Here is a 23198-nt window from a genome sequence, read left to right as displayed (position 1 = left end):
CAGTATCTAGCGCAGGGGTTCACACGTAACAGGTGCGCGGTAACCATGTGCTGAATGAATAGATGAAACTCTTGGGGATTAAGCGGAGTCTTGTATGAGGCCTGGAACAATACAGCACAAGAGAATTTCTTCACCCAGCATGGCTAGCACATGATAAGTGCTCAGTAAATGTAGTGGCTACCAGCTTTTATCTCTTCTTCCTACCCCCTCCAAGTTCTCCTTTTATATCTCCTTTTATATCCTTTTATATCTGAAGAGCTGCATTCTTTCTGGTCCTGGCCGTTCCCTCACTCCTAGTCCTATGCCGGAGCCAAAATTGCAAAAACAGAAAATGAATGTTGTGACAGCAGTTGCTACTTCCCCCCTGCATCCTTTATCCCTTTCTTCCACAGCAATAGAATTTTTAGCTAGGCACATTCCCAAAGACTAAGGACTACATTTCCCAGCCTCCCTTTACAGCAGGGTGTGACCCTGAGGTTGCGTTCTGACCCATGGAGTTCCTTTGTATTTTATGCATGAATTTGCATGTTCATCCCTGACATTCATATTTCTATTGGTTCTAGAATCCCCAGGAGCTATCTCCCTCCTGCTTTGTAGCCAGGAAAGAGGATGCAGAGAATGTTGTAATATTAGACACTGACAAAACATTTGTGACAGTTTCTGTCCTTTGGGTAGGCTGAAGACTGGATGCAGCTTTATTCCCTGGCGCCTCAGATGTCAAAAGAAGAAAGCCCAACTGAGCTGCTTCACCTGAATACAAGGAAATGAATTATGGTGACAATCAGGGAAGGGGGTTCCCAGTTGGCCACCTTCACACAATTTTGTGGACTTCTAGGAACCTTTAAACAGGCTGATCTGAGTTAGCATGAACCCAGTGTCACTGAGGGAGATGAGGAGGCACCCAGCAAACCAGATCTGGCTCTAAGAAGGAAGGAAACCAGGGCTTTGAGTAGGAAGGACCTTGAACTGCTGACTCTTCCGTTTCCTCTACACCCTGGATTTTACTTCCTTTTCTGTCCCGCCAAGACCCCACGGTCAACCCTCCCAGTCACTCCCTCGTGGATGCCTTCATCTTTTTGCCAATGTGTCCTTCCAATCCATTCACTCTCAGATGATAAGGACCCTTTGGTTTGCAAGTGACAGAGACCCAATTTAAAATTGTTTCCACAAAAATAAGCAGAATGGGATGGCCCATAAGAGTTCATGGGGAAGCTAACACAGGGCACACTGGATTGTGTTAGTCAGGGTTCTCCAGAGTAACAAAACCAATAGGATATGTATATGTAGTTATACAAGAGGGAACTTATTGTGGGACTTAGCTCACGTGATTATAGAGGCTGAGAAGTCCCATGGGGACTTCAGGACTTGAAGTAAGAAGTGCTTCAGGGCTCAGTTCTTGGTCCTTTCTGGTCTTGCTTAGGACTCACTCCCTTGGTGACCTCATGCAATCTCATGGCTTTAAATATCTCTAGGCTGGTGGCTCCTAAATTTTTATCTCAAGTCCCAACCTCTTCTCTGAAATCCAAGTTCATATCTCCAGCTCCCCACTCTGCACCTCCACCTGGGTCTCTTTTTGTTTTTTTTTGAGTTGGAGTCTCTGTCACCCAGACTGGAGTGCAGTGGCATGCTCCCAGCCACCGCAGCCTCAACCCGCTGGGCTTCAGCAATCCTTCCACCTCAGCCTTCCAAGTAGCTGGAACTACAGGCGCGGGCTACCACGCCCGGCTGATTTTTTATTTATTGTAAAGATGAGGTCTCGCCAAGTTGCCTGGGTGGGTCTCGAACCCGCGGGCTCAGGCAATCCACTCACCTTGGCCTCTCAAAGTGCTGGGATTATAGGCTGAGCCACCAAGCCCAGACACCAGGTCTCTTAATACAGGGGTCCCCAACCCCCCTGGGCCATGAATCAGTACTAGTTCATGCCCTGCTGGGAGCCAGGCTGCACAGCAGGAGGTGAGTGGCAGGCTAGCAGAGCTCGCATTCTGTCAGATTAGTGTAGGCATTAGATTCTCCAAAGAGCACAAACACTATTGTGAACTGCGCTCATGAGGGATCTAGGTTACACGTTTCTTATGAGAATCTAATGTAGTATCATGATTGCCCCACCTGTACCCCCAACCCTCATCCATGGAAAATTTGTCTTCCACAAAACTGGTCCCTAATGCCAAAAAGGTTGGAGACTGCCGTCTTAGTAGACACCCCAATAGATATGTTGTCTGCAAGCTGGAAAACCAGAGGGGGGCATAGTGGTATAAGTTCTAGAGCCTGAAAAGTCGAGATTCTGGAATTCTGATGTCTGACAATAGGAGAAGACGAATGCCGCAGATCCAGAAGAGGACATGAATTCTCTCTTTCTTTGTATTCTGTTCTGTCTAGTCCCTCAATGGGGGATGCCCACCCACGCTGTTAAGGCCAGATCTTCATTATTTAGTCTACTGATGATTCTGAAGCTAATCTCCTCTGGAAATGCCCTTACAGACACACCCAGAAGCAATGTTTTGACTACAATCTGAGTGTCCTGACATCTAAAATTAAACTCACAAGGACCTAAGAGTCCAGATGACGCCAGAGGGTGTCACTTAGTTGAGACTACATAATGATCCATCCCACAACAGCTATTTATTTGCTCAATAATTCTATGAGTTGGCTGAGCAGTTTTTCTGGTCTGATCTGGCTCATCTGAAGCTGGAGATCTACACCAGCCACTTCTATGTCTGGCAATCGGCTCAACATCAGTTGGGAATGTAAGAATGTCTTAACTGTGTGCCTCCTGCTATCCAACAGACTGATCTGAGCTTGTGCATGTGGTTACTGGGTTCTGAAAATAGCAAGAGTAGAAGCAGGTCCTGATAGGCACCCATTTTTTAGACCTCTGCTTGCATCACATTTGCGAATGTCTCATTGGTCAAAACAAGCCCCATGTCCAAGCCCTGATTCAAGGGACAGAGAAATATACTCCACTTCTTGAAAGAAGGAACTGCAAAGTCAGCATTACAGAGGCATATGCTTGCAGGGATTGAAAGAATTTAAGAGCATTGTTTTGTCCATTGTTATCCATTTTCTTCCATACTCTCTTTCCGTGTGACAAGGGAATATGACCCCACTTATAAACACAGCATTCTCTGCTGCCTCATAAAAGGCATATGGGTCCTCATTTAACCATTATGATGCATGAGCAAATCGAAAGTTCAAGGGAGTTAATGTCCCCCATGGGTTAACCCTTAACTCCTGGGAAGAGAGGAATCCGTGTCTCTTTCACCTCCCAAGCGGATAATTTTAAAGCATATTCTACACAGCTCCTCAGAGGGGCCCCAGTTGCCCACAATAGTTACCAATTTAAGAATATTCCATGGATTGGCCTTCTTTTCCTCCCAACCACCCGCACTTGTCCCTTGAAATCATTGCCCAGAGCAAACCACCTGCATGCACACCCTGTCTCATGCTCTACATTTCAGGAATCCAAGCTAAGATAACACCCATCTCTGATTCTTCCTGCTGCCCAAAACCTAGCTCACTCCCTTCCTATCCACTGGCTCTTCTCCCTCCCTATAGATGCGTGCTCAACAGGTGGTGTTCTGACAAACCATAAAACCAACACATTACTGACTCTGTTCCCTTTTAAAATCTTCAAATGTCATCCAACGTATTAGTGATCAAGTAATTGAAAGCTGCTTAACTCTCAGAGATTTCACAAAGGTGAATAAAAACCTATGGAAGGTTTATTGTCTGGATAACTTTCATATTGCCTTGAAGTCCATTGTTAGTCATCATAAACGTGACAAAGGTTTGGAGTCTACTGTATTGTTGACTTAGCTTTGCAGACTTGCCACTGCACTTTAAGCTATCATAATGGTATTGATTCAGAGCCGAGTACCATCAAACATTGGAAATGGGACAAATTTATGTAGGATGAATGTAATTTTAAAAGGTAATGCTTTCTATTTGGGGTTAGCTGGCTCGAAAATTTGAATTGGACTATGTCGTGATTGACAAACTTCTTGAAAGGGTTACCACACTCCTGGTCTCCATGCCCCTTGCTCCACTTGTTCCTCAACCTGCCATAATCTGTCTTCTGCCCCCACCTCTCCCCTAAAACTGCACCCATCTTGGTCACTGGTGTCTTTCTGGATACTTCTCAGACCTATATTTCTTTACTTCACAGAAGCATTAGGTAATGTGGATGACTTTAATGCTCTCTGGCTTTGTCCCTACCTCTTTGGCCACCTGCCTAATATTGCCTGAATTTCTCTTCCTCTGATCAATTGTGGGCTTGGCCAGGCATAGTGACACACACCAGTAATCCCAGCTACTTGAGAGGTTGAAGCAGGAGGATGGCTTGAGCCCAGAGTTTGAGGCTGCAGTGAGGCTACCATGAGCCATAATTACACCACTGCACTCCCACCTGAGTGACAGAGTGACACTTCATCTCAAAACTGATCAATCAATCATCAATCAATATTGGTATGAATCATCTTTCCCCAGGTATCAGTGACCACATGTGTGCGGAGGAAAGTCAAATTTGTCTTCACATGGAGCAGTTCACTTGCTTTATCATCCATGGATACATCCAAGTCATCATCCAAAGATGGATCCTACATCTCACCACACCCACACCCACTCCTCCTTCTTTCTTTGTTAATAGTGCCTCCCCCATTATTCAAGGCCCCAGGCCAAAAATCTATGAGCCATTCCTGTCTTCTCCATGTCCCTTACCTCCTGCCTATGTTCACCAAGTCCTGCCCACCCTTCCTCCAAAACGGAACTCAACCCTTCCTCTCCACCTCCACTGCTTCCTGCCTCATCCAGTCCACCACTCCCCATCACCTGGGCCACGGCACAGTGACCTGACCCATCTCCCCGCACCTCCTCTTGCCCTCTGCAATCCAGCCTCATCACAGAAGCAGAATCTTTCTGGAGTCCAACTGCACCATGCACCACTCCCCTGATTTGCCACTGCTCTTGGCACAGAGAGCAAGTTTGCCTGGTATTCAATCCAGTGGATCACTTTCTGGCTCTTAAAAAAAAAAATCTTCACTTGGCTGTCAAAACTTCACTCCTGACTTCTCTTCCACCTCACTGGCTACTCCTTCTCACTCATTTTTTGCTGGACTCCTGCAACATGTCAGCCTCTGGATAACATGGAGTGCTTCAGGGCTCAGTCCCCAGGGCTTTTCCTTTCTGGCTCAGTACTCACTGTCTTGGTGGTCTCATCCAGGGTCATGGCTTTACATATCTCTATGCTGGTGACTCCCAGATTTGTGTCTCAAGCCCAGGCCTCTTCTCTGAAATCCAGGTTCATGTATCAAACTCCCCACTCTACATCTCTACCTGGTGTCTATAACAGACATCCCAAACTTGCATTGCAAAACTGAGTTCCTGATCTTCATACCCACACTGTGCCCTGCCCCTCTCTTTCCCACTTCAGTTAAGGACAAAACCATCCTTCTGTTGCTAGGGCAAAAGCCTTGGAGCAGAACTTGACTCTGATCTTTCTCTCAAATGATATTCCTTCCATTAACAAAACCTGTCAGCCTTATAGTCAAAATATATGCAGCGAAATGATCGATGTGTGGTACTCACTTCCAAATAATACAAGAGGGAAGCTATGAATGGGGGTATAATAAAAACAAGACTGTCTATAGGTTGATTATTGTTGAGCTGGGTGATGGTACGTGGCGGTTCATTGTATTATTACACTTTTGCTTGTTTGAAATTTTTCAAAAGAAAAAAATTAAATCATGCAACCCCTTCCTTCCTTCACTGCTACCACTCTGATCTAGGCCTCCATGTCTCTTGCCTGGACTATTGTATTAGCATCTTAACCACACTCCTGTTTCCCCTTTCACCTCCAATCCCATCTTGGGCTTCTAATTTCCTCCAGCAGCCAGGGTGATCGAACCCATTAAAATACAAGCCAGACCATATCACTCTTCTGCTCACCCCTCTCCTGCCTGGCACATACACGGGACCTCAACCCCTTTCCCTGCTTTATATTCCTGCTTAGCACTTACCACCATCTTATTCACTATAATTTTATTGATTTATCCTGTTTATTATAATAAGTTTTTATTGAATGAGTGAGTGAATGGTACTCCAAGAATCAACCCTGCACACCTGTCCAGGTACATCTCGCCTCTCCCCTGCTCATCCTCCATGCCAAGGCACACAGGACACCTGCGTCCCTGGCACACACCAGGATCATTCACCGTTCTCAGGCCTTTGTCCTCCTGACCAGATTTCCACTCTTTAACACACATCTCAGCAAGCATCTGCTGACACTCATGAAATTCCTCCGTCTGGCTGCCCACCAGGTTTCTGTACCCTTTTTCCTACCAAACAAACATTGCATTGAACTCTCAGAGTTTCTGTTTTTGTCTCCCCTGCTGTTCTGAGAGCCCCTTGGGACAAGAACCTCATCTCATTTTGTCTTCTCAGCACAGTGTTCAGCACCTAGCAGGCACTCAACAGTTGTTTAGTGAATGAATCATAATACTTGTTAAACCCACTTTTTGCATCGTGAACGTGAGGGTCAGAGAGGTTACGAATCTGGCAAAAGACAAACTGAAATTCAAAGTCTGTTCTATTGGACTCTGGTGTTCTCACTCCTTACCTTGACCATGAGCAAGTCCCTTCTCCTAAGCCTCAGTTTCCTCAGACAAGTTCATTGGGGCAGCTGCATTGACTGATATAACCCAACTCCAAACTCCAACCTACTGGGCAAGGTGCCTCCTCTGGGAGTGAACACTAGCCAATTTCTGTTTCCAAACGTCATGAAAGGGAAGCTCTAAAAGTTGAGAATCGAAACCAACAGCAGAAAGGTTGGCTAGATGTCAGACCAGTTAAGGTGGCTCCAGACTGTCCAGCCTCAGCCAGTGTCCCTCTGCCTCCCTGCCACGGTGAGGAGCCACCAAGAAGCGGAAACCCAAGTTAGTCCATGACACCTGGTTTCCTCTCTACTTCGAAGCTTTACCCCAGGGGTGCTGAGGTCAGCTGAGGAGGAGCCCCCTTAAAAGAGAGGTGTGTGCTCAGAACTGGGTGGCTGTATATCTGTCCACCATTGTATTCTGAGGACAGAGATGGCATTGACACAGGATCTATACAGCACGCCAGCCTCCAGACTAGACTCCTTTGTGGCTCAGTGTCTGCAGCCCCACCGGAAGTGGAAGGAAGATGTGCTGGACACTGTACGAACGGTGGAGCAGTTTCTGAGGCAGAAGACATTCCAGGGGGAGCATGAGCTGGACCAGAAGGTGCAGGTGCTGAAAGTGGTCAAGGTGAGACTGGGCTCCTCTATCCTCTGGCCTGGGCAGAGCAAAACCCAGCATCACAGCCTGTGTCCCTGAGGATGCTGGGATCCCTTACCTCTGTGTTCCTAGAATGTGCTGCTGACACCTCGGGACACTCTGCTGCACCCAGCTGTCTATGCACCACCACACTGCTGCCTTGAGCAGATAGGATCTAAAATTAATGACTTTAATTTTGGGGTGCACTGGCCTAACCCCTTCTCATATGTTAACTCTAATTCTTTTGCCCTATGAAGTAGGTACTATTCTTTTTCCAGTTTCCAAATTAGCAAAATAGAGGCTTAAAATTCATAATGAAGGCTGGGCATGGCAGTTCACACCCGTAATCTCAGCACTTTGGGGGACAAGGAGGGAGGATTGCTTGAGCCCAGGATTTCAAGGCCAGCCTAGACAACATAGACTCCGTCTCTACAAAACATTTTTAAAAAGTAGTCGAATGTGGTGGCACGTGCCAGTAGTCGCAGATACTCGGGAAGTGGAGGTAATGGTCTAAGCACAGAAGGTCAAGACTGCAGTGAATCTTGATCATGCCACTGCACTCTAAGCGGGGCAACAGAGTGAAGCCCCTAACTCAAAGAAAAAAAAAAAAATGGATCCATTATGAACCAATATAATGCCAGGTCTCTGATTGGATCCTGCTGTAATAAACCATCTGTAAAATACAGTGGAAACAACTGAAGAAATTTTAATATGAATAATATAAGAGAATCATTGTTGATTTTGTTAGGTGTAGTAGTGCTTTTGCGGTTATGGGGAGAATGTTCTCTTTTTGGGACACAAATGCTGAAGTATTTAGGGACAAAGTTCCTTGGTGTCTATAGTTTATTTGTGGGACTTTTTGGTTGTTTTGTTGTTTCTTAGAGACAGGGCCTCACTCTGTTACTCAGGCTGGAGTGCAGTAGCACAATCATAGTTCACTGTGGCCTCAAATTCCTGGGCTCAAGTGATTCTCCCACCTCAGCCTCCCAAATAGCTAAAACTAAAGGTGCACACCACCACACCTGGATCTTTTTAAAAAAAAATTTTGTAAAGATGGAATCTCGCTATGTTACCCAGGCTGGTCTCAGACTCCTGACTTCAAGCAATCCTTTCACCTCAGCCTCCCAAGTCACCAGGATTACAGGCACAAGCCACTGTGCCAGTGAAGTCATTTAGATGAAGTCAGTGTGGTAAGGAATTTAGACTTATTGAATCCAACTGATTGGACATATGGGTGTCCACTGCATTTTATTTCTATTTTTTATATGTTTAAAATTTTAGGTAATAAAATGAGTCTTTAATGGAGGCTTCCCAAGCTCACACAGCTTGTGTTGGGGCTTGGATTTAAACCTGACTCCAAGGCCAGGAATGCAAGCTCCTCACTGAAGTTTTTCCCCAAGCCCCTCCTCCAGTTGCTTCATGCCCCCTTCTGTTCCAGCCAGGATCAAAATTCAAGAGGCTCAGAACTAGAAAGACCCTGGAGAAACAGTCTCAGCCAGTCGCTCACTTAAATGTTAAGAAAACTGAGGCACAGAAAGGGCAAGAGGTGTCCCAGGGCATCTTGTCAAGTTGGTAGCAAAGGCAATACTAAAATTAAGATTCCTGATTCTCAGCCTAGTGCTCTGGTTCTTTGCCTAGGGGCAACCAACTCACAGAAAGATCTAGAAGACTCAGCCCCCATTCTTTCTTTATACCCATCCCCAGCATCTGGAATCTGACACCATAGGCTTTAGAAGTGAGAAACCACAGGTTTTGACATGAGACAGACTCTCAGCCTCTTCCCCTACCAGCTATGATCCCTTGGCTTTACTATCTTCTCTCTCGAACCTCCAGTTTTCTCATCTCTAATTGGGACATCATCAGCATTAGCATCAGCATCACCTTTTCCTCACCAAACAGGGACAATGCAGACTTAATGATTAGCGCACGGTAACTGCTCAACATAGAAGCATCTTTATCCTTCTTGCCCAACTTTTCTTCTGGGCCCGGGGCACCCGTCAGACTCAGGCAGAGCCTCCCTTTCCAGAAACCCTGAGAGGAAAGAGGACAAAATGGGGAGCATCTGGGGAGAGGAGGATGCGACACACAGAATGAGTTTTGATGGCAAGAGGTGGTATTTACCCAAGCCTCAGATTCTTCCTGCAGACCATAGCCACCCGTCCCCTGGAAACCACTCAATGGTAGCAATCCCCAAAGAGCAACAACTAATGAGGAAAAATGTTTTTATTTAGACTGTAAGTGCTCTCTTCCCTAGCCCCTGAAAATCTAGTGAGCTGAGCTGGCCCACAGGAGTGAACGCTTACCTTTGAATGAATTGGGCTTAAATGAGTTTAAACCGAAGCAAGTCAGGAAGGCTGTTTTGGATTTGTTTTTTCCTGTCTGCCTGAATCTCACAATCAGGAAAGGTAGAAAGCAAAGCCTAGACAAGGATTTCAGGGAAATGTGCCCTTCACCCACACACAGGGCACCATCTCCGCCCTCTCATGTGAGCTGGAAATGCTGAGTCTCAAAGTCAGCAGTCCCCCAGAAGCAAGGCCTGGCTCATAGTCTTGGGTCATGGGAAGAAAAAGGTGGAAGAATCACCCACTACTCGTGTTCTAACTCTTTCTCTGACTCCACGACCTCTTAGCTGGTAGACCATGGCAAGTTGATCAGCCCCCCACTGCCTCAGTTTTCACATCTGTACATTGCAGGTAGTTATCTTAGTACCCACCTCAATCGGTGGGATGATATGCATAAAGGGCTTTGGGGCATCAGGCATGGGAGGTGCTCAACCTGCAACTGCTGGATTCTAATTCATGTACAGTGACTCACACAACCAGGAAGGGTAGCCTGCCTGAGGTGGGGTGCCACCCTGGCAATTCTACCTCTAACAAAGTGTTAGAAAGAGGGAAGGCCAGGGAGTCGTGGGGCTTTGTACACCAGAGGCATCAGGGTTTAGAAAGCAAGTCTAGACTCTCAGAACATCAGAAATGTCCCTTTAAAATAACCCAGCTCAGGCTCCTTCCATTACAGATGGAGAAATGAAGTGTTTACGTCAACTAGATAAAGAAGAGAAAGAGAAATATATTGCTGACTTCCTGAGTGCCGGATACCACACCAAACCCGTCTTGCAAATATTATTTTGTCTGATCCTCCCGGGAGCCCAATGACTTGTACTCCATGATCACTTTCATTTTACAGACTTAGGACTCAGAGTGACCACACAGCTATGAAACAGAAAGGAGTCCACATCAAAGTCAGGCTGCCCCATTCCGCAGCCATGACTCTCATCCACCAGGCAAACTTACTCCTTTTTAATGTCATGAAAGTATTCAGACCCCCCAGAATCGTCACACAACCCCATGGAGCAGACACTCCTATTCCTTTGAAGCTGGCATCACTCTGTGGATGAGGCAACTGAGTCTCAGGAGCACCCAGTGCAGTGGCCAGGAAGCCTGGCTGTAGGGTTGAGCTGCAAACTGTGGGGCCCCCAGCGAGTGACTCATCATTGTGAGGTTTCCTCACTTGTAAAGGGAAGTATAAATACTTCCCACCTATCCCTCAGCAGGGTGGTGAGCTTTAAGGGGGATCATTCATGTGAAGTGCCACAGGGACTGCCTGGCACTGCGGGCCTTGGGGTGACGGGCTCTGTGTTCTGCAGGTGGGCTCCTTTGGGAATGGCACAGTTCTCAGAAGCACCACAGAGGTGGAGCTGGTGGTGTTTCTGAGCTGCTTCCGCAGCTTCCAGGAGGAGACCGAGCACCACCAAGCCGTTCTGAGACTGATATGGAAAGAACTGTGGCGTTGCCAGGACCTGCTGGCCCTTGGGCTCGAGGACCCGAGGGTGGCCCAGGGAGTCCCCGATGTGCTTGTCTTCACCATCCAGACCAGGAGGACCAGGAAGCCCATCACAGTCACCATTGTGCCTGCCTACAGAGCCGTGGGTAAGGGGAAAGGAAGCCCACCCAAACTACATGCTTGCCTTCCCCAGGAAACATGCCTCTCTCCCACCTCTCACTCATGGCCACCTGCAGACACCTGCACTCATCTATTCTCCCTGTGTCCTATGCTGGGGGCGAGGCTACCCCAGTGCATGGGACTAACCCAACTCTGACCATCATGTTGGTCACCTTGGGAAACAGAAATTTATCAAAGAGTCACACAGAGAAATACACGACTGCAAATGGTGGTAAGCATTCAGAGGAATAAATGGAGTGCCCTGGGTAGCCACAGAAAGGGTGCTCAGGAGGTGGCTTTCTGTGGAAAGAGAATTCAGAAGGAGCCGAGACCCAATGAGCGGAAGGAGCTGGAATAGTAACCACAAGTGCTTCTTACTGTGTAGCACTTACTATGTAGGTGGGGTTTGTCATCATCATATGGGTTTTACCCTAAGAAAAGGATGTGAGAACAAGCAATTTTTCTGGGAGGTAAACTCAGGAAGTAGGAAACTGAGGCGCAGAAGGGAAGAATTCAGTACAAAGTACATCATGAGCGAGTCACCACCCTGAGCAACTGGGCTTCATGCCCCTGGAGATCTTGAGGTAACTTTATGGAGCATGCCTCCATGTTATCCCAAGAGGGATGCTGGAGTGTTTATCCACCAATGTTCCATCCATCATCGGCTGAGGGTTGCTTCCCAGGGCATTAATTCCACAGCACTTGTTGCTTGTCCTCAGGTAGAGGCTCCTAGGTATTTGAAGTAAACCGTATCTGCCACAAGCCCAGATGATAGGGGTTTTTTCTCAGGCCAGCTCCCGTGTGGCTGTGGGAGTGGCTCTGTGGAGAAAGTGTCAGATGTCTTAGCAAGAAAGAGTGCTTGAATGTCTTGGTGATGGGTACCAGGGAACTGATTCTCCCCCATGAATATTGAGAGATTCAAAGTAGACATTAAGGAAAACTGGGGATGTTGAAGTGGCCTGGGGCATGGAAACTGGAATGGCCTGAGGCATGGAAAGCCCAGTATTGATTCTTCAGAGTGAGACTCTCACAAGGACATTCAGGCAAGGTTTCCAAAGCCCACCCAACTTACATGCTGGCCTTTCCCAGAAAACATGCCTCTCTCCCACCTCTCACTCATGGCCACCTGCAGACACCTGGACTCATCCATTCTCCCCATGTCCTATGCTGGGGGCGGGGCTACCCCAGTGCACGAGGCTAACCCAACTCTGACCATCATGTTGCTCCACTTGAGAAACAGAAATTTATTAAAAAGTCACACAGAGAAATGCATAAAGACATGAGGTCTCAAGTCTCCCTGGAGGGCTAACGCCAATGAATCAGCAGTCTCTCCCCCAAAGACTACTGATCCCCATAGGGCTTCCTCCATCCCCAATCTCTCCCTTTGCTTCCTCTCTCCTCAGAGCCTTCTGTTCCCAACTCCCCACCACCCCCTGAGGTCTATGTGAGTCTGATAGAGGCCTGTGGTGTCCCTGGACACTTCTCCCCATCCTTCAGCGAGCTGCAGAGAAACTTCGTGAAACATCAGCCAACTAAGCTGAAGAGCCTCCTCCGCCTGGTAAAATACTGGTACCAGCAGGTAAGGGGACTGCCAAGATAAGGGCAGGAGGGTGATGGAGGAGGGTGGGGAGGAAAGGCAGGGGCCAGATTTATCGTCTCAGAAAAGTGCATCAGTGGGAAATGGGGGTGGGAGAAGAAGAGAATGCCAGTCTTTTGAACTGTAAAGTGAAACAATCAATGAAGAAGATGGAGAAGGAGAGGAGGAAGAAGATGGGAACAAGAAATGGAAGGAGAAACATAGTTAATGTACAGTATTTCAATAAGCAAGTTCTTGTAGCACTTCAATGGCTGATGTCAACTTCACTGTGTACTCTGTTTTAGTTTTATTTTTTATTTATTTATTTATTTATTATTTTTGAGCTGGAGTCTCACTCTGTCGCCCAGACTGGAGTGCAGTGGCCGCTCCCGGCCACTGCAGCCTCGACCTGCTGGGCTCTGGCTATCCTTCCACCGCAGCCTTTCAAGTAGCTGGAACTACAGGTGCGCAATACCATGCCCGGCTAATTTTTTTATTTATTGTAAAGATGAGCTCTCGTCAAGTTGTCCAGGTAGGTCTCGAACCCGCGGGCTCAGGCAATCCACTCACCTCGGCCTCCCAAAGTGCTGGGATTGCAGGCTGAGCCACCAAGCCCGGCTGTCACTGTGTACTCTTGGATATTAATCACAGCAGGCTAAGGACTAACAAGAGGAAAGGGTTATCTAATTCCACCCTAGGAGTTGAAATGAGGGCTTGTCTGGGTGTAAACAAGCCATGAAGTGTATTTCTTAGGTTACAATTTAGTTACTTTTGAAAATAAGTCCCCTGGGATATCTCAGTGGAACCTCTAACAGCAAAATGAACCCAGCGATAAAAATCATTTGTTAAATAAAAATCGCATTAAAGTTATAAAGGCACCAGATTGCAGAAGGAAAGACTTAGTCCAATAAAATATATAACAGGGATTTACAGAAAAAAGCAGCCTGGGCACGGTGGCTCACTCCTGTAATCCCAGCACATTGGTGGGGTGAGATTGAGAGGATTGCCTGAGTCCAGGGATTCGAGTCCAGGGATTCACCAGCCGGGCAACATGGTGAGACCTCATTTCTAGCACAAATAAAAAAATTAGCTGTACGTGATTGTGCACACCTGTAGTTCCAGTTGCTTGGAAGACTTTGGTGAAAGGACCACCTGAGCCCAGCAGATCAAGGTTGCAGTAACTGTGAGCATGGCTCTGCACTCCAGCCTGGGCAACGGAGTGAGATTCCAACTCAGAAACACCCAACTCTTATTGATACATAATATTTTTACATATTTGTGAAGTACATATAATGTTTTGATACATATATACATGTGCAATGATCAAATCATGGTATTTAGGAGAGCCATCATCTCAAATATTTATTTATTTTTTTGTGTTGGGAGCATTTCAAATCTTCTCTTCTAGCTATTCTAAAATATATAAAACACTTTTAACTGTAGTCACCCTACTACACCCTACTCTAGTGCTTTCAAACAGGAGAGCTCATTCCTTCTATCTAACTGTAAGTTTGTACGTATTAACCAACCTCCCTTCATATCTCCCTTCCCCCACACAGATACACACCCTTCCCAGCCTCTGGTAACTATCATTCTACTCTTTGTTTCCATGGGATCACCTTTTTTAGCTCCCACATAGAAGTTAAATAAACAAATGGGACTATATTGAAGGCAATATTTGTCTTTCTGTGCTTGACCTATTTCGCATAATGTAATGACCCCCATTTCCACCCATGTTGACACAATTTTATTCTTTTTTATGGCTGAATAATATTCCATTATATGTGTATGCCACATATTCTTTATCCATTCTTCTGCTGATGGACACTTAGGTTGGTTCCATGTCTTTGCTATTGTGAATAGTGCTGCAATAAACATATAAGCTCAGGTATCTTCTTGATGTATTTATTTATTTCCCTTTGGGAGATACCCAGTAGTGGGATTGCCGGACCAAATGGTAGCTCTATTTTGAGTTTTTTGAGACATCTCTATACTGTTTTCCATAGTAGCTGCCCTTGCTTATATTCCCACCAACAGTATATGAGAGTTCCCTTTTCTTCAAATCCTTGCCAATATCTGTTTTTTGTTTGTTTGTTTGTTTGTATGTTGCATTGTTTGGGTTCCTTGTATATTATGAATATTAGTCTCCTATCAGGTGAGCAGTTTGTGAACATTTTCTTGCATTAAATTAGTAATATTTCCTTTTGCTGTGCAAAAGGTTATTTAGTTTAAGTAGTCCCATTTGTCTATTTATATTTTTGTTGCTGTGCTAGACCAATATCCTGAAGTGTTCCCCTATTTTTTTTCTAGTAGTTTTATAGCTTAAGGTCTTATATCTAAGTGTTTAATTCATTTTTGAATATATTTTTGTATGGGTTGAGAGGTAAGGACCTAGTTTCATACTTCTGCATATGTATATCCAGTTTTCCCAACACCATTTATTTAAGAGTGTGTCTTTTTCTTTTTTCTTTATTTTTGAGTTGGAGTCTCACTCTGTCACCCAGACTGGAGTGCAATGGCCACTCTCGGCCACCGCAGCCTCGACCTGCTGTGCTCCGGCGATCCTTCCACCTCAGCCTTCCAGTAGCTGGAACTACAGGTGCGTGCTACCGCACCCGGCTAATTTTTGATTTATTGTAGAGATGAGGTCTCGCCAAGTTGCCCAGGCGGGTCTTGAACCCACGGGCTCAGGCAATCCACTCACCTCAGCCTCCCAAGGCGCGGGATTACAGGCTGAGCCACCGAGCCTGGCGTCTTTTTCTTCATTTATGTTCTCGGTGCCTTTGTTGAAAATTGGCTGTAAACACATGGATTTATTTCTGGGTTCTCTGTTCTGTTTCATTGCTCTATATGTCTGTTTTTATGCCAGTACCAGGCTGTCTTAGTTACTATAGCTTTGCAGTATATTTTTAAATAAGGTAGTGTGATGCCTCCAGCTTTGCTCTTTTTGCTCAGCATTTATTTGACTATCTGAGGTCTTTTGTGATTCCATATGAATTTTAGAATCTTCTTTCCTATTTTTTGAAGAATGTCATTGGTATTTTGATAAGAATTGCACTGAATCTGTAGAGTGCTTTGAGTAGTATGATCATTTTAGCAATGTTAATTCTTTGGATCTGTGAGCATGGGATATCTTTCCATTTGTATCCTCTTCAAGATCTTTCATCAGTGTTTTGTAGTTTTCCTTGTAGAGGTCTCTTGCCTCCTTAGCTAAATGTACTTCTCTATATATGTAGCTATTACAAAAGGAATTGCTTTCTTGATATGTATTTCAGCTAGTTTGTGTTTGGTGTGTAGAAATGCTACTGACTTTTGTATGTTGGTCTTGTATCCAACAACTTTAGTGAATTCATTTATCAGTTCTAAGAGTGTTTTGATGGAGTCTTTAGGCTTTTCTATGTAAAAGATTGTGTTGTCTGTAAAAAGGGACAGTTTGACTCTTCCTTTCCAACTTGGATGGTTTGTGCAAATTTATCTTGCCTGATTGCTCCGGCTAGGACTATGTTTAAGAAGAGTGACGAAAGTGGGCATCTTTGTCTTGTTCTCATTCTTGCAGGAAAGACTTTCAGCTTTTCCCTATGCAGCACGATATTAACTGGATTTGTCATATGGATCTTCATTATGTTAAGGTATGTCTCTTCTATGCCTAGTTTGTGGAGAGTTTTTAATCAAGAAGGAATGTTGAATTTATTAAATGCTTTTTCTGCAACTATTGAGATGATCATATGGTTTCTGTGGTTCATTCTATTGATATTATGTATTACATTTATAGATTTGCATTGGTTGAACCAGTCATGCATCTTTGGGATAAATCCCACTCGATCATGGTGCCTTACCTTCTTGATGTGTTGTTGGATTCAGTTTGCTGATATTTTGCTGAGGATTTTTGCATCTGTGTTCATCAGGGAGATTTCATTTTTTGTTGGGTTGTCTAGTTTTAGTATCAGGGTAATGCTCATCTCATAGAATGACGTAGGAAGAGTGTCCTCCTCTTCAATTTTTTGGAATAGTTTGATAATTGGGGTTAGTTCTTCTTTATAAGTTTGGTAGAATTCAGCAGTAAAGCCATCTGCTCCTGGGCTTTTCTTTGTCGGGAGAGTCTTTATTACTGATTCAATCTCATTATTTGTTATTTGTCTACTCAGGTTTTCTATTTATTCCTGATTCAATCTTGGGAGGTGGTATATATCCAGGATTTTACCTATTTCCTCTAGGTTTTCCAATTTGTCAGGGTATAATTTTTCATGATAGTTTCAGATAATCTCTTATGTTTCTATGATATCTGTTGTAATGTCTCCTTTTTCATTTCTGATTTTGTTTATCTGAGTCTTCTCTCTATTTTCTTGGTTAGCAAATTATCTGTTTTGTTTATCTTTTCAATAAAACCATTTTTTATTTGATTATTTGATTTATTTCTTTCAGTATCTATTTTGTTTCGCTCTGCTCTGATCTTTATTATTTCATTCCTTCTACTAATTTTTGGGCCTGGTTTTTTCTTGCTTTTCTAGTTCCTTAGGTGCATTGCTAGGTTGTTTATTTGAAATGTTTCCACTTTTTTGATGTAGGTGTTGATTGCTACAAACTTCCCTCTTAGCAGTGATTTTGCTGTATTCCATAGGTTTTGGTATGTTGTGTTTCTGTTTCCACTTGTTTCAAGAATTTTTTACATTTCCTTCTTAATTTCTTCATTTACTCAATGGTCATTCAGGAGGATATTGCTTAATTTGCATATATTTGTACAATTTCTAAAGTTCCTCTTGTTATTGAGTTCTAGTTTTACTTCACTGTGGTCAGAGAAGACACTTGATATGATTTCAACAATTTAAAATTTGTTGAGACTTGTTTCATGGCCTAACATGTGGTTTGTCTTGGAGAATGTTTCATGTGCTAATAAGAAAAATATATACTGTGCAGCTGTTGGATAAAATATTCTGTAAATGTCTGTTAGGTCCACTGGGCCCAAAGTACAGTTTAAATTCAAGATTTCTTTGTTGATTTTCTGTCCAGATGATCTGAGAGTAGAATGTTGAAGTTACCAACAATTGTTGTACTGGAGTTTATACCTCTCTTTAGACCTAATAATATTTGCTTTATATATCTGGGTGCTTTAGTGTTGGGTGCATATATATTTAGAATCATTACATCTTCATGTTGAATTGATTTCCTTGTCATCATTGTATGATCACCTTGCTTGTCTCCTGTACTGTTTTAACTTAGAGTCTGTTTTATCTGTATGGCTACTCCTACTCACTTTTGGTTTCCATTTGCATGGAATACTTTTTTCCATTCCTTTGTTTTCACTCTATATGTGTCTTTACAGGTGAAGTTTTTTGTAGGCAGCATATAGTTGAGTCATGTTTTATTCATTCACTAGAGCTTACATCTTAATAATTGGAGGCATCCCACATTTTGTGTGTCATCTAAGTTTTAAGAATGTAAAATGTTACTATTGGAAAAAATAAGTTGTATTGCCATGAGTTTAAATTCCTACAAAATTATGATTTTATTAGTTAAGATTCAAAAAATTAAGATTTATGTATGAACTAAAAAAAGTTACAAAAGCAAATTAAATTTATAAATAAATCTGAATTCTAAAATGAATTTTTAAATTCAAGGATATAGTTAAAGTTGTTTTTGTTAGTGAGTCAATGACCCGTAGAAAAGACTCAAGGTTTAATTTATTTGGAGACTAGAATTATACAAGGTGGACCCTGTGTTTGTTTGCTTGTTTCAAGGTCAAAGTGTTAGAGTTCTTTTTCTCTGACAGTGAAATGAGACCCAATATTTATTGATAATGGCCACAGGACAAGTTGTACATTTTGCTTCCACAAACCAAACAGTTTGATATTTGGCATAAATTTTCACTTTCTGGCTAAATATTAGAGCATCTTAATGTCATTTAAGATGCTTTCTTTTGCAAGTAACAAAAATACACAAAACCAACTCAAACTGACTTAAACAATAAAGAGAATTATTAGCTCATGTGTAATAACTCCTGGGGAGAAGTCTTCAGTCACTGCTGGTGAGCACTTTGATTTTGTCTCTCTATTATTCTCTCAGTTGTTCTCTCCTCTCTATGTCAGCTTGGTCCTCAGACTTGTTTCCCTCACGATGGCAAAATGGCCACAGCTGTTCCTGCCCTCACACACACATGTGATTTTTCTTCTTCCAACCACTGAACAAAAGAACCAGACTTTAATCCAATTGAGCCAACTTATATTACATGCCTTCTCTTGAACCAATCACTTGCAAGGGGGAAAGATTTATGCTGATAGGCATGTGCCAGTCAGAGCCCATCCTGTAGCTGATGATGAGAGTCAACTCAATGCAAATATCATGGCTACTATACATTGTGGAAGGAAAGAATGTCTGCTAGAGAGGCAATGCTAATCTTTACTACAGACTCTCACCTATTACCATTTTTTCCTTTAGCTAAGAAACCTTTTCTTTGAAGGAAGTCTTTCTCAAAAACTCAATACATTAAAATAGATTTAAAAGGGGATGATTAGACTGGGATGCTGGTGGGACAGAACCAAACCCACTCATTCCTTGGGCCACCTCTTCATAATTCTGTTCCAGGAGCTACGTCTGTCAAGCACAGCCTGGAGCTCACTGGTCTAGCCCAGCCCTTTAATTCTGAAATGGGGAAAGCAAGGACTGGAGAGGGAAAGTGACTTGGCCAAGGTACACAGCGAGTAGGTGACAGAACTGGGAGTAGAACTTGAATTTCCCAGCTTCTGGTCCAACACCATCCTTACACCAAATCTTGGGATTTCTTGCCATCTCTTCCCATCTCTTTTAACAGTGCGTGAAGGCCAGGTGCCCCAGGGCCAGTCTTCCACCTCTCTATGCTCTCGAGCTACTGACCATCTATGCCTGGGAAATGGGTACTCAGATGGATGAGACTTTCTTGTTGGATGAAGCCTTCACCACTGTGATGGAACTGCTTCAGGAATATGAATTCATCTGCATCTACTGGACCAAGTACTACACATTTCAGAATCCAGTCATTGAGGACTTTGTCAAAAAACAGCTCAAAAAAGAGAGGTACTGGGCCACAGCTTACCCACCAAAAATAAGAAAGAGAAGTAAAGGAAACGACTGGTATAGAGTTTTTATGGGTTGACTTTATTCGAATTTTTAGTTGACTTTATTAGCCTTTACTATAAGACTGCCAGAGTATCATACCAACACAATTGGCATCTTGAGTTGGTGACCTAAATAAAGGTTGCTGGGGGTGGGGGTGGTGGGGGGATAAGACTTTTCCTTGTTCCCTAAGCCACAACCCACCCTCTTGCTCTAGGAAGACTATTTCCGTGCTTTTTAGAGATAGTAAGAGAAAATGGAAAGAATCTTGTAGACTTGAATTTAAATCCCAGCTAGCCCATTTTCTCACCACTGTGAGCCTCAACTCCTCATCTGTAAAACAGGAGATAGCTGGTCACATCTATGATGCAGGACTGTTGTGAGAATCAGAGAAAATATATGTTAAGGGTCTACAGTCTCTAGCATCTGGCAGATGCTACATAAATGCTCACTTCTGAAGCACATGCTGTCAATGCCCCACTCATATCCCCTTGGCCTTTACTGTTTCAGGAAGGCTGGCTCAACTTCCAACTGTCAGCACCTGTGTCCCTTTACCTTAGAGTTTTCCTCTCACCAGAAGACACACTCTGAGAGCAGCCTGCCACCAAATCTGGTGAGAGACAGTGGATAAATACCCCAGCTCTCTCTCCCCTGAGATGGAAAAACCCTGAGACCCTGTTCCATGCTGTTTCCCAGAGATCCCCTCTAGTTGACCACAGTGGCAATCACCTTGACACTCGCCCTTTATTGGCTGCCTTCTCGTCCCTCACTCACTTTCTCACTCCTTTATTAGTGCTCCCTGGATCTCCTTTCCAATAAACCAAATCTTTGTCCAAAGATCTGCTTCTGGGGGATCCCAGCCTAGACAGCTGTTTATGTTGGAAGTACTAGGCCAGTGCAAGCAATATCATAATAATTTTTAATGTTTTGTTACATGAGCATTGGGTCTCTTTTTGCAAGGAAGGAAAACCAGGTCTCCTTATGAAAAGAAGATTTATGGGGGAGGGGACTGGGAAACGTTCAGGTTAATCTTTCCCCAGTGTGTTGAAGATGCTGTCTGGTGAACGTTCCTAAAACCCACCAGATTTTCTGTAAGAAGTATGGCAAGTACCAACCCCACAAAGTGACACAGTACAAGAAGGGCAAAGATTCTCTGTATGCCCAGGGAAAGCAGCATCATGACAGGCAGCAAAGTGGCTATGGTGGGCAGACTAAGCTGATTTTCCAGAAAAAGCCTAAAACTACCAATATTGTGCTGTGGCTTGAGTGCATTGATCCCCGCTGCAGATCTAAGGAAATGCTGACTTTTAAGAGATGCGGTATTTTGAACTGGGAGGAGATAAGAGAAAAAGCCAGGCAACCCCTCCTGGTCTCCTCCCACTGTGGGAGCTTTTATGTCCTCTCGATAAATTCTGCTTAAAAAAAAAGAAGACGAGAAAAGGCCAAGTGACCCAGTTCTAAGTGTCATATTTTGTTCAATTATGAAAAGAGTAAAATCTTGAGGCTATGTCACTTCAAAAAGAAAGAAAATGAAAGTGGATTTATTATAAGAATACCCATAAAAATTGAAATTGGGAAACCATCAGGACCTGAGAGTCTCAGTTTCTCTCTCTCCCTCTCTTTCCCTCTCTGTCCCCTCCATGAGCTCGTTCCCCTTACCCTCTGCTTCTCTCTCCACACTTGTTGTTTCCACTCTGCCTCCCAGTTGGTAAGGGACCTCCATCATCCCTGTACCCAAATCTTAGAGGAAACCAGTCTGATCATTGGTGAGTCACCTGCCAGTCAACAGAATGAGCCACTTTGTGTCAGGTGATTTCACCCCTTAGGACAGCCTGGTGCCACTCCCTATTTCAGGCAGGATTATTTCAGGGAGCAGGAGATGTTAGGGGGAGCAAGCCTGGTGCCTAAAGTGTCCAGTTCATTGCAATAGCCTGTATCACATTCTATCACATAGATAAAGTCACAGCTCCTTCCTAAGCCAAAAACTCCTATAGCATAAAGGCTGGATCTCAATCATGGGCTTGGCATCCAACACATGCAGTGATTCCACATGGTCCAAGCAGTCTATGAGACCTCTTTCAAGCCAGGATTCTTTAATATAGCCAGTCAACAATTATAACAAGGAGAGACACTTGGAGGCAGGCAAACTTCTTCTCTATTGAGGAGATAGATGAGTAAGAACACCATCTTTTGGCTGTGAAAACTTGGGGAAATTTGTGCCCCAGTTTCCTTGCCTGTAAAATGGAGATGACAACAACAACAGCAACAATAATAATCCCACCAGATAGAATTACTGTAAGAATCACAATAGGTTCATTCACACAGGGTTTAGCTCAGTGCTTCAGTAAATGTCAGTAGTTGTTGGGGGTGTTGTTTCTATCATCCAAAGCCATTCGTAGTTCTAACCTCCAACGTGTATAGTCTGCTCTGAACTTAAAAGGCCTCTCTACCTTAATGGGCATCTGTCATTGTTCCAGTAGGCCTTGAGGCCTCACTCCTCCCTCAAAATTTGTTGCGAACACCCAGAGCACCCTTCCCAAGGGGAATTCTTAGAAATACAATGGTCTCCATCCTGTTACTCTCCAGCGATGTGTTGGGGCCTTCCTGGACTGACAGCCCTGGACTCTGGACATAGCAGATGCTCAGAGGCAGCAATAGACAGCTTCATTCTGGCTTGCAGGCCTCCAAACCATTAAGAGTTTGGGCCCCCTCTCCCTGTTGTTGCAGGCCCATCATCCTGGATCCAGCTGACCCTACCCACAATGTGGCAGAAGGGTACAGATGGGACATTGTCGCTGAGAGGGCCTGCCAGTGCCTGAAACAGGACTGTTGCTATGACAACAGGGAGAACCCGGTCCCCAGCTGGAATGTGAAGGTAATGGCTCCTCTCCGGGCTGTCAGGGGCTTGAAGCTTAGAATGAGATAAGTGTGTCACTGGCCAGGTCCAAGTTCATTCTGCCCACACACAGTAAATGAATCACTGTGACACAGGTTTTGCTACGGAGAAAAGATTTATTAGCAAGGGCACTAAGTGAGGAGGTGAAAGAACAGCTCTCAAATTCACCTTCCTGAAGATAAGAGTTTGAGGTATTTATGGCTTAGGGAAGTGGGGTGGTCTAAGGCATGGGGAAAGGTGATTGGCAGTGGAGAAAAATGAAGTGCCAGGTTCATTCTATGGAAGCATAGTCAGGGTCCATGGCATTTCATAGAAATTATGTACAAAAAATGCCAGCTTTAGCATGATCTGAGGGTGGAGTTTTGCGCCCTCTGACATCAAAGGCCACCTCTCGGGCATGCATGCAGACCCAGTTATA

General features: G+C 44.2%; 1 protein-coding gene across 1 annotated transcript; it reads left to right on the top strand.

The window, feature by feature from the left end:
- The first annotated feature begins 7074 nt into the window (after positions 1–7074).
- On the top strand, positions 7075–22802 carry OASL (2'-5'-oligoadenylate synthetase like). The gene is made up of 4 exons (XM_008052327.2): positions 7075–7274; positions 10927–11209; positions 12626–12801; positions 22612–22802. Exons 1-4 carry the CDS (start codon positions 7077–7079, stop codon positions 22633–22635), a joined length of 681 nt encoding a protein of 226 aa, XP_008050518.2. The 5' UTR covers positions 7075–7076; the 3' UTR covers positions 22636–22802.
- The last annotated feature ends 396 nt before the right edge of the window (positions 22803–23198 follow it).

The sequence above is a fragment of the Carlito syrichta genome, unplaced genomic scaffold (genome assembly GCF_000164805.1).
Source record: "Carlito syrichta isolate Samal-C Ts95f unplaced genomic scaffold, Tarsius_syrichta-2.0.1 Scaffold272762, whole genome shotgun sequence".
Classification (NCBI taxonomy): Eukaryota; Metazoa; Chordata; class Mammalia; order Primates; family Tarsiidae; genus Carlito; species Carlito syrichta.
The sequence above is the reverse complement of the archived record's forward strand: the minus strand, read 5'-3'. Positions and strand labels throughout refer to the sequence as shown.